The sequence below is a fragment of the Mauremys reevesii genome, linkage group 10 (genome assembly GCF_016161935.1).
Source record: "Mauremys reevesii isolate NIE-2019 linkage group 10, ASM1616193v1, whole genome shotgun sequence".
Taxonomy (NCBI): domain Eukaryota; kingdom Metazoa; phylum Chordata; order Testudines; family Geoemydidae; genus Mauremys; species Mauremys reevesii.
In genome coordinates, this window is record NC_052632.1 from 76,067,900 (window position 1) to 76,084,469 (window position 16,570).

Below are 16,570 nucleotides of genomic sequence, written 5' to 3' on the forward strand. Positions count from 1 at the left end.
AGGGCAAGGAAAAGGGGGTAAGTCCATACCATCTCTCTGATCTACTTTCTCCTACCATTAGCAGTCAGCACCACAGTACCCAGGCCCCAGATCCAAAACTGACACTCGCATTAAGATCATTTCTGAGAACTGCTCCTGGATGCCTGCTGCTCACACTCAGAGATTTATTTCAAATTGCTTCTCCAGCCTTCATGACTGTGGAGAAGCTTTTGCCAGGGCTCTTTAGTGAGGTCTATTTGCTCCTTTACCTTTCATCAGACATAATACAGGCATTTTCGGAGAAGAAAAAAACGTTGACAAGTAATGCTTAATGAACTGAAAGTGCAGTCCCTATGGGAGCCCATCCCCAGGCGGAGCAGCATGTGGGGCTGCAGAATTCATTGGCAAGAGACACCTGAAATGAACGGCCAGGACCAAAATAGACTGGGTTCTGAGGGCAAAAGGCAAATTGAAGGAAAAATAAGTTCCTATTTTTGAGGCACGAATTCAGTTGTTATAGCAACTAAAATCTCACAAATTATGCTGTGGAATAACTCCAGAGCTCGAGCTTCATCTGACTCTTGGTGGACAGATAATTGCATTGAACTGAATATCATCTCGAGGGCTGGAAATTGAGAAATTCACCCACATCCCAGCCAAGCGATCACATGGGCTCGGCAGACCAGCCCACATGGACCCACCTCCCCCTGCCATGCCCTATGTTCCGATACCTTCCCCAGAGAATTTGTGCTCTAGGGCCTGGGTCTCACGTCCCCTGAGATATGAGTAACTCCCACTAGAGTTATGGAAAGTTACTAATATCCCAGAACAGGAGAATTGTGCCCCTGGGTGTTTATTTAGTTATGTCTATTATTATTTGTATTGCCGTAGTGCCTAAGCGCGCTAGTCCTGGGCCAAGCCTCATTGTTCTAGCACTGTACAGGTGCAGAAAAAGAGAAGCTCCATGCCCTGTTTAGATTAGAAGCAGACAAGACAGATACAGGGTGGGGGAAGAGGTATAACACACAAGCAGAAGGAACAAGGTGGTCTCTCTCTTTTATTTCATAGAATCCTCTAATCAAAGAATTGTAGGGCTGGAAGGGACCTTGAGAAGTTCTCCAGTCCAGCCCACTGTGCTGAGGCAGGATCGACTGAATCCATCCCTGACAGGTATTTGGCCAACCCGTTGTTAAAAACCTCAAGTGATGGGGATTCCACCACCTCTCTTGGAAGTCTCTTCCAGAGCTAAGCTACCTTTAGATTTAAAAAGTTTTCCCTAATATCAAACCTAAATCTTCCTTGTTACAGATTAAGCCCATTACTTCTTGTCCTACGTTAAGTAGACGTGGGGTACAATTGATCCCCAGCCTCTTTCTAATAGCCCTTAACATATTTGAAGACTATCAGGGCCCCCTCAGTCATCTTCTCTCAAGAAGAACATGTCCAGTTTTTTTAACCTTTCCTTGTTTCAAATGTGTGCCTATCAGGACGGCATCTAATTTCAACTGCTGGCTTCTGGATGCTGCAGAGAATCACCATCAATTTATAAATCAGAAAGGCAAGGAGGAAGAGACTGTGTTGCAGTTTAGAACCATCCGTCAAAGGTTTGGGAAAAAGGTGAGTGTCCAGAAGTCTTCGGAATGCTAACAAACTTGGACCAATGTGAGCTACAATGGGGAACAGTCTCCTGAACCCCATCCCATCCCCCTGGCTCCTCAGTCCTAAATTGTGACCAGCTATGGAATGTGAGCAAATCCATCTCCACTGCTCTCAGCCATTGTGGCAGTGTAAAGGGGGAGATGGGTATCTGTGCTTTTGGGCCAGGGGTGGCTCCAGGCACCAGCACACCAAGCACGTGCCTGGGGCAGCAAGCCGCGGGGGGCGCTCTGCTGGTCGCCGCGAGGGCGACAGGTAGGTTGCCTTCGGCGGCCTGCCTGCGGAGGGTCTGCTGGTCCCGCGGCTTCGGCGGACCTCACGCAGGCTGCTGCCGAATCTGCGGGACCGGGGACCTCCGGCAGGCAAGCCGCCGAAGGCAGCCAGCCTACCGTGCTTGGGGCAGCAAAATACCTAGAGCCGCCCCTGTCTTGGGCATTGATGAACCTGAAAAGAAGCTATTTGTTGTCTTGTCCACCTGTGCGCTTGAGTATTTACGGTCCTGGGTCATCTGCATGTCTGTGGCTCTTTCTGGCCCTAGTGTTGGTGCACCTGAAAATGTCCTGGACATTTGCTTTCCTGACAACGATCACTGAAGTGTAAATCCCACTCTTTGCTTTCATTTGTGATTTTTCCAGCCTACCTCACCAGACTTTTTTTTTAAATTGAGATTGAAAAAGCTTGTGCCTGACTCTTCTAGGCTGTTATTCCTCCTTGTAGTTAGGGGGAATCACTAGTAAATTGAAATGTGTGCCCTCACAGACCATCCATAGCCATTACCTCACCTGTGGCATACCCATAATTCCCCAGGCAGCCATGCCATTACTCACAATAGGACCACTGGTAACTATATCTAGATGGTAGGCTCCTTGGGGCAGGTACTGCCTTTTATTTTATGTTTGTACAGCACCCGGCACCATAGGGTTCCAGTCCTGACTGGAGCCTCTGGGTGCTAGTGTAACACATACACTAAATAATGATAACAACAAAGCATGCACAGTTAGACACAGATCTGTAGTAATGTTAACAAAAGCCCAGCTGGGAAAAAATCTGTCAGTTGTCATGAGTAACTCTGACCTTGAGAAATTATTATACTGTCTGGCATACATAGCATATGCCTGCCTACCCCCAGCAGCGATCTGATCATCAGTCTGTACACCGCGAATCCTGGATTGTGAGGATTGAAAGCACAGCATGTTGCAGACTGTCACTCGCTTGGAAGCTTGTCTCTCTCACCATCAGAAGATGGTCCAATAAAAGATATTACCTCACCCGCCGTGTCACTTGCCCTCCAATCTGCTATGCCTGTGTGACCTCCCGTGGTATAAAGCAGAACTGCAAAGACACCTGCTGTATATATACTTGCAAATCAATCGTCTATATAGACACACTTCAGTCTGTACATCCATACAAACATGCCTATTTATCCCATTTCTTCTGTATGTCTGAGCCATACCGTAAAGAAAAACGACATGTGGGGAAATTAACCCTCTCGTGAAACTTTTTTCCCTCCAACCAAACACAGATCACCCTCCCTATGCACATTCATACTCATTTGTGGGTTTGAAAGCCATATGTAGGCAAGATGATCTGCTGCATGAGAGGCCTGGTGACTAGGATAAGAGATGGTGGGTCAGGAGACATGGGTTCTATTCCTTTATCTGCTGCAGACTGCTGTGTGAGCTTGGGGAAAATCTCTGAACCTCTGTTTCCCTCCAACCCTTATCTATTTAGACTGTCAGCCTTGCAGAGCAGGGACTGCTTCTTATTCTGTATTCAGTGCCCTATGTACAATCAGGTCCTGATCTTAGCTGATGTCTCTAGGTGCTACAGTAATATACACAATAATAACAGAGCATAAGGCTGGGTGTTAGGAGAATGTATCTCTGCCACTGGCTCACTCTGTGACCTCAAGCAAGTCATTTAACCAATCTGTGCCTCAGTTCTCCCTATCTGTAAAATGGGGGTAATGCTAATTACCCACCTCCTGCGAGTGCTATGAGGCTTATCTAATTAGTACTTGTGAAGTGACTCAAAACCCCTGGATGGAAAGTGGGATAGAAGGGCAGAGTATTAAAATACAAGCCATAAATATTTTAAAACCATTCCATCCAAATGACACTCATTGTCCTGAGGCTGTGTTTAAAAGGAGACATTTCCTTGCCTCTGACTCACTAATCCTAACTGAAAAAGACAATAGCTCAGCGGTTTCCCTGCCACATGTCTTGCTTGTCAGGAGTGTTATCGTGCATGTCCCAGGAGGTCAGAGCTGCTCCGCTTTGTCTCACTGCTCTCATAGCTTAAGAACAAGCAAGGTGACAGGTTTGATCAGCTGAGAGATCTCAAAGCGCTACTGCTGATAAATAATACATACTACAGAAGCAAGCAAGGACATGAAGCTGCCATTGAGAAAGAGAGCTCTACAGGTTACCAGCACATTTAAACACACTGCCAGCACTTGCATGCAGAATTTAGTGGATCAAAATGAATGACAGAGGGGTGGTGGAGACTTGCAGCGTAAAATCAATCACCTGGGCTGGGGCAGGAAGGAAACTATCTTCGGAGAGCAGATAGCAGGTCAGTGAGCAATAAACCAAACCTGTAAGGTCTTTAACACTGCTTTAAGTCTGCCCGGCTAGGTAGGCCTGGGCATCAAATTAAAGCTTGCCTCTTCAAAAGCATCCTATGGCTACTTTTGCCTGATGCCTGTAACCTTTTTCCTGTGACCAAATACTCTTGACACTAATAGACATATTTCTGAAAGGACTCAGTAACCAACATGCAGCTGACGTGCTGTACTCTTTTGAAAACCTGGCCCCAGTTGTGGTCTCCTTCTTCTGAACATCCCGGCCCTATTTTCTAAGCCCAGCTGCATGATTTACTCACTTTGTGATCTCAGACAAGTCATACGACTTCCTTGTGCTTTAGTTAACCTAGCTGAAAACACTGGGTCAAAAGCAAGCACCTCGCTGGAAACTCAGAAGCTTCATCTAAGCTCACGTTTCTCAAATGCAGCCCCCAAGGACTTTTCTTATGGCCACAGCCTCCTGGGTTATGATGGGGGTAGGGGGTGGTCAGATGGCAAAGTAGCCACCCCACCGCTCCTTGGTGCTCCTGGGTGCTGGGGCTGCCAGCAGGGGTTGGGCCCTGCCCCCTCTGGAGACACCTGGGGCACAATGCTGGAGGAGCAGGCAGCAGGTGAGTTCCCCACCTTCTCAGCGGCAGTGGGGCTCAGACTTTGGCTCCAGCCACACAGCTTCGGGCTCTGTCCCTGGGCCCCATCCTCCAGCCATGGGGCTTTAGGCTCCAGCCCCCCACTGCTTCACCCACCCCCCTGGCTCCTGCTGCCTCCCACAACCCTCCATCCAGGGCTTACTTTGTCCTCAGGCTTGCCGGGGCTGAATAAGTCTGCTGTGAAAAGTGATACTTGTATGTTTGTTAATATCACTTTTCAAAACAGACCTGGTAGCTAACAGTAAATAAATTACAATGATTTGGACGTGTATATGTGCATATTTATTTGGTTTTCCTAAAGCTAATTAAGTATCTTAGGCCACACCCTGAGGCCACCAAATAATTTGTCCTGAGAACCCCTGATCTAAGCTCAGCGGTGAACAAGAATTCAGTGTCAGTAAGGAGATAAATAGCTTATTTTATAAATGAATCCAAACTAGAACCTTAGACCCCCTAGTTTTGAGGGCATGGTTTGGTGTTATCTCCAGATTGGAACCTACCCCTACAGGTTTGATTCAGGGCTGGATCTAAATCTAGCTGGAGCTGATTTTCTAGATTTGGTTCAAGATGTTGGAAGACCAGCTGGTACTGTGAGATTTCCACGATTTGGGAATGAAATCCTGTATGCTTTCAGACCTGATTCAGAAGTGAACCCAGAGCCTAGCTTACTCAACCCTGAATCTGGCTATGAACATCATTTCTTCTGCTCATCACTAACACACCTCGGCATATAGAACTGCAAGTATAAATGAAGCTTATTTCAATTCAGACTTACCACCTAGGTTTTCAAAACTTTCTGACATCAGTGGACTACCTGGAACTGGGGACAGTAACTCCCCAAAGGCAGGGTCTTTGTGGATAACCTGATGTCAGTGCTCACTCTCCTGGGAGGATGTTAAAGTCATGCAACATGAAAAGCCTTCCCATAAACAGCTCCCAAGCATATGCCACATGCTGGTCTAAAAAGACTTTCCTTAAGCACCTGTGGGGCAGGTTCTACTCTCACTGATTCCAGATCCAATTTGCTCAGTCTACAAGTAAAAAAGGTGCCTGCCCTGGAGGATCTAAGAGACGAGTTGGACTCCTTCCTTCTCATGCAACTAGGATGACCAGATGTCCCAATTTTATAGGGACAGTCACGATTTTTGGGTCTTTTTCTTATATAGGCTCCTATTACCCCCCAGCCCCGTCCCGATTTTTCACACTTGCTGTCTGGTCACCCTACATGCAACGTCACCAAAATTAAAAGACCAAATTGGAGCCATCACTGGGGCTGCACAAGAGCGACTGAGTGGAATTTAGCAAACAGTTATGTTGATGCCCATGAAGAAAGAGAATCCAGCTGCCCCACCTTAGCTGCTGGCCATGCTCTGCAGGACTAGTAAGAGTCATTGAAGTGGCAGATAATCACTGAATTCACAAAGATCTATTGAGTAAGAAGGTGCCATTTGTACCTAGTCTCCTTTCAGAGTCAAACCATGCTTTAAACAGTGTTTGGGCTGCTCTGGGCCATTTGGGCTGGTTGCTTTGCACAAGCCATATTTGAAAAAAAATTAAAAGAAAGTTAAACTGTTTAAAAAATAACATTTGCACATATGACCTCAGAGTGACAGTGAGAGCAGTGCTGTGTGGTTTTGGAAAATGTAAATATGTGGGTCTAAAGTAACTGGAAAATGTCCCTTCAATTTCTGTTCTCTAGCCCTGATTCCTGTTGCTGAAGGTCAGCTTGCAATCAGGATCCACCATGAAAATCTCCTACTATCATAAGAGGCTGCACAGTAAGCAGATCTGTTGGGCTTGTTTGCTGATGAATGTGTCCACAGAGAAATCCTTCTGGTGGGTAGGAGAAGAGTTTTTTGCAGCCTAGCTTCTTCCAGCTTGTTCTTTCTTCATCTCACTGTTTCACCTGTATCTAATTCAGTTCAGTTGTGATAAAGATAGAACTTGCCTGAATAAATTAAATATTCCATCTCCCACCATGCAAATGACCATTTCTAGTTGCTTGCCTGCACTGTGAATCCTGTACAGTCACACTATACAGAGGTGGAATAATACCGGGCACTTATATAGCACATACCTTTTGAGGATCTCATGACACATTATCAGTTTTCATGAGTTTAACCTCAGAACACCCCTGTAAGGTAGGCATTATGATCACCAGTCAATTTTCAGGTGGGGAAACTGACACCCTGAGAGCATATGTGGTTTTCTCAAGTACATGTGTGCAAGAGTGGGAAACAGTTCAGATCTGCTAACTCCCAGTTCTGTGCATTAGCAAGAGAACATCCTTCAGTTTTTAGGTATTCATAAGGCAGCATTCACCACAGTGTATCAGTGTTGCCAACTCTCATGAGTTAACTGCGAGTCTCACAACATTTGATGTTTTATTTTAAAACGTAGCTCCTAGAGACAAGTAATTACATGAAAATTCCAGGTTTCATTTTTTAATAAAAGGAAGTTTCTAAACCTCATGATTGTGGAAGAAAACTCAAAAATGTCATCCGAGTGCACCCTGAAGGCTCGAAAACCAGAAGACAAAGAAAAAGAACTAAAACATTATTATTATTTTCAATCATGACTTTTGGTGGGTTAACTCATGATTTTTTAACGTTAGAGGTTGCCAATATACCAGTGTTCAGGCACTGAAATGAGCCCATGGTAGAAGCCACTGAAAGAGCAAAGGAATATGACAGACTCCAGAGCTGCAGCTGAGCTGGTGAATACTATTATGGCAAGAAAATGAAGCCACATCTTACTGATATATGATCTCTGCCAGAGCATCACTGTTGTCTAATAGATCAGGTGCTAGTACGGGCGTTGATATACCTAAATTCTATCCTTAGCTCTGCAACTGAACTATCACATGACTTTGGGCAAGTTTTTGTGCCTTTATTTCCCCATCTGCAAAAGGAAGTAGTGTTTATTGTCCTTTGTATAGCACTTTGAGACCTACAAATGAAAATGGCTATAAAAGAGCTAACTCTTGTTATTAATGCTGCTGCTAACTCTGAGGGAAACTGTTCCTCCCACAATTTTAGCAAGGTCTACAGAGATCTAGAAAATGGGGGGTGGGGGGGGGCGTTTGTAAACATGAATTCCTGATTCCACAGTTCAATAAACCAGTGTGTACACACCTGGGCGTTCTTCACTGGCATGTCAGAAACCCAGATGGGCTTCTATTACTTGTATTCAGGTGGTGCCTAGAACCCCTCCCCATGTCCCAGAGATTGGAGCCTGATTGTGCCGGGCCCAGTACAAACACAGGAAGAGACAGCCCCGCCCCGAGGAGCATAAAAACTCTGTAAGAGAGTGGGAGGGAAAACAGAGGCCCAGCGTGGGGCCAATGAAATAAGGGAGGGTCCCTTCAAATAAAGGATGGATAGTCACCCTAGGCAAAGTGACTTGCCTAAAGCAGGTGAGTGGCAGAGCCAGAAGTAGAACCCAGAGCACCCGCTCGGTGGGGATTAGTCATGGGATCCCAGCCACCATAATACCCACCTAAGCAGGTATTATCAGGGGCCCCACTAGGAGCAGAGCATGGTGCACTGGTGATTAACACACCCACCCCAGCCGTAAGAAGCAGACCGGGAAAAAGAGGTAGGGTGCTGTGCCCCCCATCACTGACAGCCTCGTTAGGGTCTGCAAGGAGCAAACCCGCTACTCCGAACCCCAGCGCGCCACGTCCCCCATCCATCCGCTGACCCAGCCAGAGCCCACTTAGCTTGGGACAGCTGCTAGCCGCCCTCTAGCGACGTGCCACAACTACCGCACGCGCAGTTTTCAAACCTAACCGCGCGCCGCCAGCACAAGCGCATGCGCACTAAGGTACGGTGGCCGGGCGGTAGCGGGGAGCCGACAGCGCCTGTGTGGCTGGAGAGGTTATTGGGAATGGGGGCGGGATGGCGCAGGCGCGCTCAGACTCCGGCTACCGGAGCGTAAACAAGGCGCTGGAAGGGATGAGGGGGCGGTCGGAGTCGAGCGAGGCCCGGAGCCGCTGAGCCCGAGCCCGCGCTCCCAAGCTCCCCGCCGGCCGGGGGTCCCGCCGCTCAGGGAGGCGCCATGAACCTGGCCAGTCAGAGCGGGGAGGCCGGCTCCGGCCAGCTGCTCTTCGCCAACTTCAACCAGGACAACACGTAAGGGGGGGGGGGGGGGAAGCAGCGCGGGGGTGTAGTTGGCAGCGGGCGTGACCCGGAGGGCGGCTGTGGCGGGAGCCTGGGCTGGGTAAGGGGGCGGTGCGGCCTGTTTCTCGTCCCCGGGGGGCGGGTGCGTCAGTGGGGGCGTAGCCCGCCTTGTTCCGCTGCCCGCGGGGGGGGGGGGTTTGCTGCCCCCCGCCCTGCACTTCACCCGTTGGGAGGCTATTGCTGGAGCGTGCCCTCTTCCTCGTCAGACCTTGCTTCCCCGCCCCCCGGCTATTGCTGGAGTGCGCCCCCTCCACAGCCCTCACTCCCATAGGCGCTGGAGCTAGGAGTGCGGTGGGGGGGCTGCGCACCCACTGGCTTGAAGTGGTTTCCAGCTTATACAGGGTTTATAGTTTGGTTCAATGGCTCTCAGCACCTCCACTGTACAAAGTGTTCCAGCACCCAGCTCGCTCCCCATCCAGCTCTTCTCCCCCATTGGATAGGATACTTGCCCTTTTTTGAGCCCCTCACTCACTCACCCCGTTTGGCTCAAGAAGGATGCACTTCTGTTTTCAGTTCCCCCACTCGCAAGATAATGCTTCTGTAAGTGTTTTTGGTCCATAGACCGCAGTGCTTGTCCGAGCTAGGTCAGTATCATTTTCATTTTACAGCTGAGGAAACTGAGGCACGGAGAGGCTGAATGACTTTGTTGTGGTTATGCAGTAAATCTGTTTCGGGTACAGGCATAAGGCCCAGTTTGTCATATGTAGTCTTGAAGGGTAACATACAAGTAGGGATGTTTAGCAAGCTCTCCCTCTTAATGCCACAAAGTTTGCCTGGTCTGTGATGTGGTTGTGCTCTTCTTTTGTTATCCTTGAGATATGCTCCTCCCTTTGGGTTTCCCTTTTTCACTTTCTGGTGCCCATTCTCTAGGACAAGGTAGTGTTTTGGGTAGACTGAAGGATGGGACCCCAGGGAGTTAGTGAGGCTTGGGTTTGCAACTCATTGTGGTTGTATTTTCAGGTAACTTTCTCTTAACCCTCTCTCTGTGGTGTTGAAATTATATGCAATAACTTTCAGAGATACTTTATTAGCAGATGCTCCCTTCAGTGTCTTGTTTTTCTCAAAGTGCTTGGGCACCCTCTTTTCATAAAGAACAACATGCGACTTAAAAATGTCACTTATTTCTCTGTGTGTTTTGGCTTCTAGCGGGTGGTAATACACTTCATATCACACTTATCTCCCAAATTATGTGTCCATTGTAACGTAATGTTTTAGCTTTGTGTATGCGTCTCAGTCTCCTTAGCTGTGAAATACTGTTTTGGATGCATAATATAAATCCACAGAAATTGGTGATTGATGTGGTGGGGAGAAATAAATCCATACATATCGAAGAATAATATTGAAAAGTCTGACAGAAGTTTAATACTTTCCATTTAAATATGGGTAACAGGAGAAAGCAGAGGTGATATGAATTATGTGATGGTGGATTGTGCTGTTGTAAATGGTTAAGAGATTAGATTTATGGGGGAATAACCAACGGGAAATCTGGCATTGAGGGGAGTTCATCTTGGGAAGTAAGAAGAAAGGATCTGGGGTTGGAAGCAGGAGTAGCTATTTTTTAATGACTTGTTCTTTAGTAGATCTATAAATGAACAGTAAGAAATCAAATCTTTTTTTTTTCTTTGCAGTATCCTCAAGTCTCTTGATCCCTTTTCAGCACGTATTGTTAAGTGTAGAAAACCCACTGAGATTGTGAAGGCAGTGGCGATTCTCTGTGGTGGCTCTATAAAATGAGTGGAAATACTACATCCATATCCTCTGAAAGAGTAGGATATACTGTGAACTTGGTTGTTGTACTTGCATTGAGAATAGTGCAGGGAAACAATACAAATAGACTTGGAACAAGGGATTTAGGGGGAGGGTAACTAGTAATATGAAAGAAAAATAGTCTTGAGCATGTTGTAAGTAAATCATAAACTTTCTGTTGTATGTTGTTTCAAACTAAATGTGTTTCTGCAGCTTCTTTTGGGACATCATATTGTGTACCTTATACAGCTCGGCATGCACTTGAGTGTAGAGAGTATGCACATTTTTTGTTTGATGCTAAGTACGCAACTTTTTCTACCAGTCACTAGGTAAATCAAATCAAAGGATAAACTAGAAATTATTTCTTCACCTCTTTCTATCACCATTTTAAAGGACTAGTATCTAATTTTTTTGAAGTTAAAATATGCTGTCCAAGTTGACAAGCCTAAAGACTTTACTCTTTCCTCTTCTTAATACTAACAGTTTTTTTTTCTTATAAATGTCCCCTGAGTTTGTTTTTAAACCGCATCAGTTTGTATGCAGAGGAAAAATCTTTGTTTCATGATAACTTTGTCTGCATGATAGCATTTGTAGGCTTTTGCAAGTGAAGGAACAGAAAATAGCAATATGATAGCCTTCCCCTACACATCAATATTTTTTGCCTATGTAGTTGTACTTGAAATGTTCAACTGGTTGCTAATGAAACTTTATTTAGCATAGGAAGCTTTATTTGCAGACTGCTTTTTGAGACTGTTTCTCATAATGGAATTAGACACTCTGGTCCATTGTTACTGAAAGTTTATCATAGCTAGGAATTACAGTTGACCTGAATTATCTCCTCTTAATTGTGACTATTTCACGCCTCCTGCATTTTCTTTTAGCAAAATTTTAATCTTTTAATTGGTCTGTGTTGTGTACTGCCATACCTGTTTTTTGTGTAGGTTTAAAAATGAACCCCCAACTTGCTGAAGGATGGTGTCAGTCAATTTCTATAACTGCAAAGAAAAGAAAAGTCCAGCTAATCTTCATAATACACATGTTCACAACCCTAAACCCATGTCTGGTGCCCTGTTCTGTAGTCTTCAGGGTGAGAGGGAGTGGGGAACTACATAATGGGGGCACTTTTTCCTCTTTAAGTTTTGCTCAAACCAAAGAGAATAAAGGCAAAGTTTATTAAAATTATGAAACATTGAAAGGTAAAGTGGAATAGGTCATCCCTCTCTTTAATTGGGAAGCAGATTTATTGATAACTGGCCCAACTTGAAGTGGAAATATAAAAATAAACATCCTCAGTATATAAAACAGTAGATCTTAAAGGCTTCTGTTGAAAAAGCAATTCCCTTATGAAATGTTGATCCAGTGTTTCATAAGGGCCCTAGTAGCCAGGATGCGTTCTAAGTCTAAAGTTATAAATACTAAGTAAATAGATTTGTTTCAAATTGAATGAAGGTATTGGAAATTTACTGCACCACTCAATTAACTTGTATTTGTGTTTGCATATAAAATCCAGAAGTTAAGATTTTGAATTTAATACAGTTCCAAATTTCTGTGGAAAAGAATGATCTGACAGGTAGAAGAAGATGGGAAAGAGCTGTCATTAGGGGGACAATTAATTGTTTAATTATGTAGGCAGCAAATACAAGCATACCTTACTGTAGGTGCACTTGGTACATACTTACTGAAGTTGGAATGTTGAGACTTTAAAGAATACTGCCAATACACAAGTTGCAGTAGTGTTACATAATGTTTTTCAGTTTAAGGAAACATAGTTCCGCGATATAATCAAGCAGGTATCCTGCTCTTCATTATCTTTCTTAGAAAATAGCATTTTAAAAGTACTTTCACAGGTGCCTTGTGTAGTGACACGGTAGCTTCTAGTGATTTAGGCACAATTCGCAAAGATTTTATTTGCCTTTTTATCAGAAAATGAGCACATGGCTTTAGTTTTATTCAATACCCAAAGTCTGTCTTGGATTGGGAATGTTTTGGTGCTGGAATTTGGGATTTTTGTCTAAAAAAAAAAAAATACCATGCACACCTTTGATGCTATAGTGAGAAGAATTCTTTCTCCTGCTTCCTTTTGGGGTAGTTTTCACTCAATGTGTCAATTTCTCTTTTAGATCTACCATTGCATAAATCAGCATGACTTGGTATTCTCTGATTAGGAAAGACTGGGATAGGTTGGAGGGGGCTGCATATCAGGATTCTGGTGCATTAGCACTGCTATGTAATAGAAGCTTGCAGGCAATCTTAGTGCTGCATAACATAACCTATCCCAGAATATTAACTCTTAAATATGTAGGTTCAGAAGAGAGTGTTTTTGTGCTTGTTTTTGGGCGGATTAATATATTCCTTTTGTGGTTTTAAGTTTCTTATATGAATTTCCACAGGGTATAAAATTTTACATGAAAATTTAAGGTTAGTTACAAACAGTGTGTAATCTTGTAATTAAAGTGTAACTTACATGCAGTGACAAAATTTGGTGAAACTGTCTGGCAATGATACTTTGCAGTACCTTAACATGTGAGGCCTCTGCTATTTCAAATCTGTACTAGAAAGCCAAGACTTCATATTAGACTGCCTGTGAAATTTTTTTTTTCAAACTAGCTGAATAATAACGCCAAATTTTTCTCTAAAATTGTTGAGCTTAATTGTAATTCTTGTTTTTAAAATTCCTCCATTTGGACAGACAATTATGCCAACATTTATCTAGGTTTGAATTTTTATTTTTTCAGGTAAGAAATAAAGCCTTGAGGAAGGATTTATAATGAAAATGTTGACAAAAAATATTTTTCATCCCTAATCTCATTACTGTACACTGAATCACATGAGCCAATTATCAGACCATAAATTTAATCTATCCTAGTGTCTTGTTAGCTCTGTCTTTTGGCCTTTACAGTCTCCCTTGATTCTGTATTCATAGCAAAAGCTTACACTTTTGAAATTATAGCATGCTCCAATTTGCTGATGCTCTAGGTAAACAAAAGTTGTCCTATAATATAGCTTTTCCATACTTGGGAATGTCCTCCTGCAGCTTTCAGAACACTTGCATTGCTGCCTATATACTTGCTGGGAACACTGTGCATTCACTTCTTTGTCCTCTGTTTCCCTCTATTTGAGCTCTCTTTTCTGTCCTTCAGGATCACACATTATAGTAACTTTCCTTCTGGCCAAAGAAGGTTGAAGGCCAGAAGGAAAATTTGGGTGGGTAGAGGTATTTTCTTCAGACCCCATTGGTATCTCCTTGATGTCATCAGGAGCAGACATGAGAGAGGCAGTCACATGTCAAACACTTCCTGATTCTGCTGTCCTGGGGAGTAAGCAATTGAAGGGGATACTCTTGATCGTCTGAAATTCTAATTAGAAGAGCTGGTCCTCTGCTTGTGTTCAGAATTCAATTTTTGATCTGTCTCAACTTCCTCAGTTCTACTGCTCAGTATAATCCTACAGAATTACAATAGGGAAGTGACTAATTTGATTTGTACACAAATCCAGCCTTTCTGAAAGTATTCGATCTTTTATACTCACAGACTAAGCAAACATCAATTGCTGTTACAATCACACATTTAACTATACAAACACATTTAAGTATACAAACTTGCCATTACATATTAAAGGTAATCTGCAAATTTAAATAACTTTGCCCTTATTTTGTTGCTTTATGATATATAAAGAGAACCTGAAAGGATTTGTTTAAACATTACGAATATCAAGAATGTCCATTCTGGTCTTCCATGGTTTTGCTGCAGGATCTATCAAATGTCTTGGAGCTTGTGTATCATAAACTCTCATCTTAATTGAAGGATGATGGTCTTGACTATTTATGAGATATGTCCGTAAAATGCTTGTTGGTCACTAAAGCTAAACTGGTGTTAATTTGTTTTAAAACAATTATGACTAAAAATCTTTCCTCAATTGTCAAACTTTCATTTCTTGACTCTTTCTTTGGATGTAATTTTACTAATTCTTTCATCATAAACCTTGTCTATATTAAGGAATTATCTTCCAGAAATTCAAACTCGTTTTAAAACTGATTGGAGCACTAGTGTAGATGAGGCTGTAGTATTAGGAAAGCAGTTTTAACTAAACAAGTTATTAAAAATATAATTTTGGCTGCTGGAGCCTTTTCTATGCTGCAACTGGTTAGACTTTGGGGGGAAATTTACCCTGGGGTAATGTCTTCTGAGCTAGATAGGACCTGAATGTCTAATGTAAAAAAGCAAGGAAGAGAACATATTTCTTTAAAAAAAAAAAAAAAGCCAAAAGAAAACTCTTTAAGGCCTTCCTTATTTGTAGTGTAGAAGCAAGAAAGGACACAAGTCAATTGCTTAGGCCTTTGCAGATCACCTATAACAGTGGTTCTCAAACTAGGGCCGCCGCTTGTTCAGGGAAAGCCTCTGGTGGGCCGGGCTGCTTTGTTTACCTGCCGCGTCCACAGATTCGGCCGATTGCAGCTCCCGCTGGCCACGGTTTGCTGCCCCAGGCCAATGGGGGCTGCAGGAAGGGCAGCCAGCACGTCCCTCGGCCTGTGCCGCTTCCTCAGCCTGCCAGGGGCTTTCCCTGAACAAGTGGCGGCCCTAGTTTGAGAGCCACTGACCTATAAAATATATATATTACACCCAGAAATAGTTAAAAGTAATTGAGTATCACTGAGGATGGGGACACTTGTTGTGAATGACAATCTTGAAATTAGCGAGAAAATGAGAACAGAAAGGATGATGCATCACAAAATATACTCTCTTCCTTTGACAAATGTAATTTTAATAATTTATGATCATACATAGTATACTAGTAAATGAGCTACATTTTGTAAAAGTAATGAACTCTTTGGTCATACTATAAAATTGTCTTTGAGAAGTGAGGAGAGATTGCTGTATGTGTGCAAATTACGGAGTAGACTAGAGTGTACAGTATGTACATAATTTTATTATTAACTTGAAAAATTAAAAAAATAGAATATACGTGAAGAAATTCTAATGAAGGACACTTCTACCAAGTTAGGATATATGAAAAACACCTACAACATGTAGTATAATGTATAAGAGAATTTTAACTTATATTAAAATCAATAACTGCTTTAAAAAAACCTCTCAATTTCACACTAACTTGTGAGTATTGGCAATAATAAAGGAACATAATGCCTAAACCATAAACTACATTTCTGTTGTACTGTACCCTCTTTTTGGCAGCTTCTGCTCATGTGAGCACCAGCTTAATGGATTATTGATCCTGTACCCTTCCACATAGTTACATTATTTTATTTGGAAGTGGGGGGAATCCTACTCTTTTGCTTGGCAAAATGATTAGTCTTCACCATGGGATGGGATCATTTAGACCGTGATTTCTGGTGTCTGAGGGCTTGTCTACATGGGGAAGTTTATACCAGGGTGTGAATTTAAACCAGTAGAATTATATCACTGAAATTCCCCATGCAGACATTCTTATTCCAGTATATGAGGGCCTTATTCTTGTTTGTTTGTTGTCACTTTGGAAGTGGTTTAAGCTAAGCTGAAAAAGTCATTCATATTCCTGAATAAGAGGTCTTTTGCAGCATGAGCTTTCGTGGGTGAATACCCACTTCTTCGGATGCAAGCACTGTATTCACCCACGAAAGCTCATGCTGCAAAAGATCTGTTAGTCTATAAGGTGCCACAGGATTCTTTGCTGCTTCTACAGAACCAGACTAACACGGCTACCCCTCTGATACTGAATAAGAGGGTATACCAATACTGCAAAAAACAACACAAATCCCCTGTGGCAGCGAGTCTCAGAGCCCA

At 43.5% G+C, this 16,570-nt stretch overlaps 1 protein-coding gene across 1 annotated transcript in view; it reads left to right on the forward strand.

Annotated features, from left to right (window-relative positions):
* Positions 1–8,701: 8,701 nt before the first annotated feature.
* The window catches only part of WIPI2 (WD repeat domain, phosphoinositide interacting 2), a 35,806-nt gene continuing 27,937 nt past the window's right edge, over positions 8,702–16,570 (forward strand). The window contains exon 1 of the mRNA XM_039492027.1: positions 8,702–8,999. Coding sequence (XP_039347961.1) covers positions 8,926–8,999 — 74 coding nt within the window. The 5' untranslated portion in view covers positions 8,702–8,925. The remainder of the gene's footprint in view (positions 9,000–16,570) is intronic.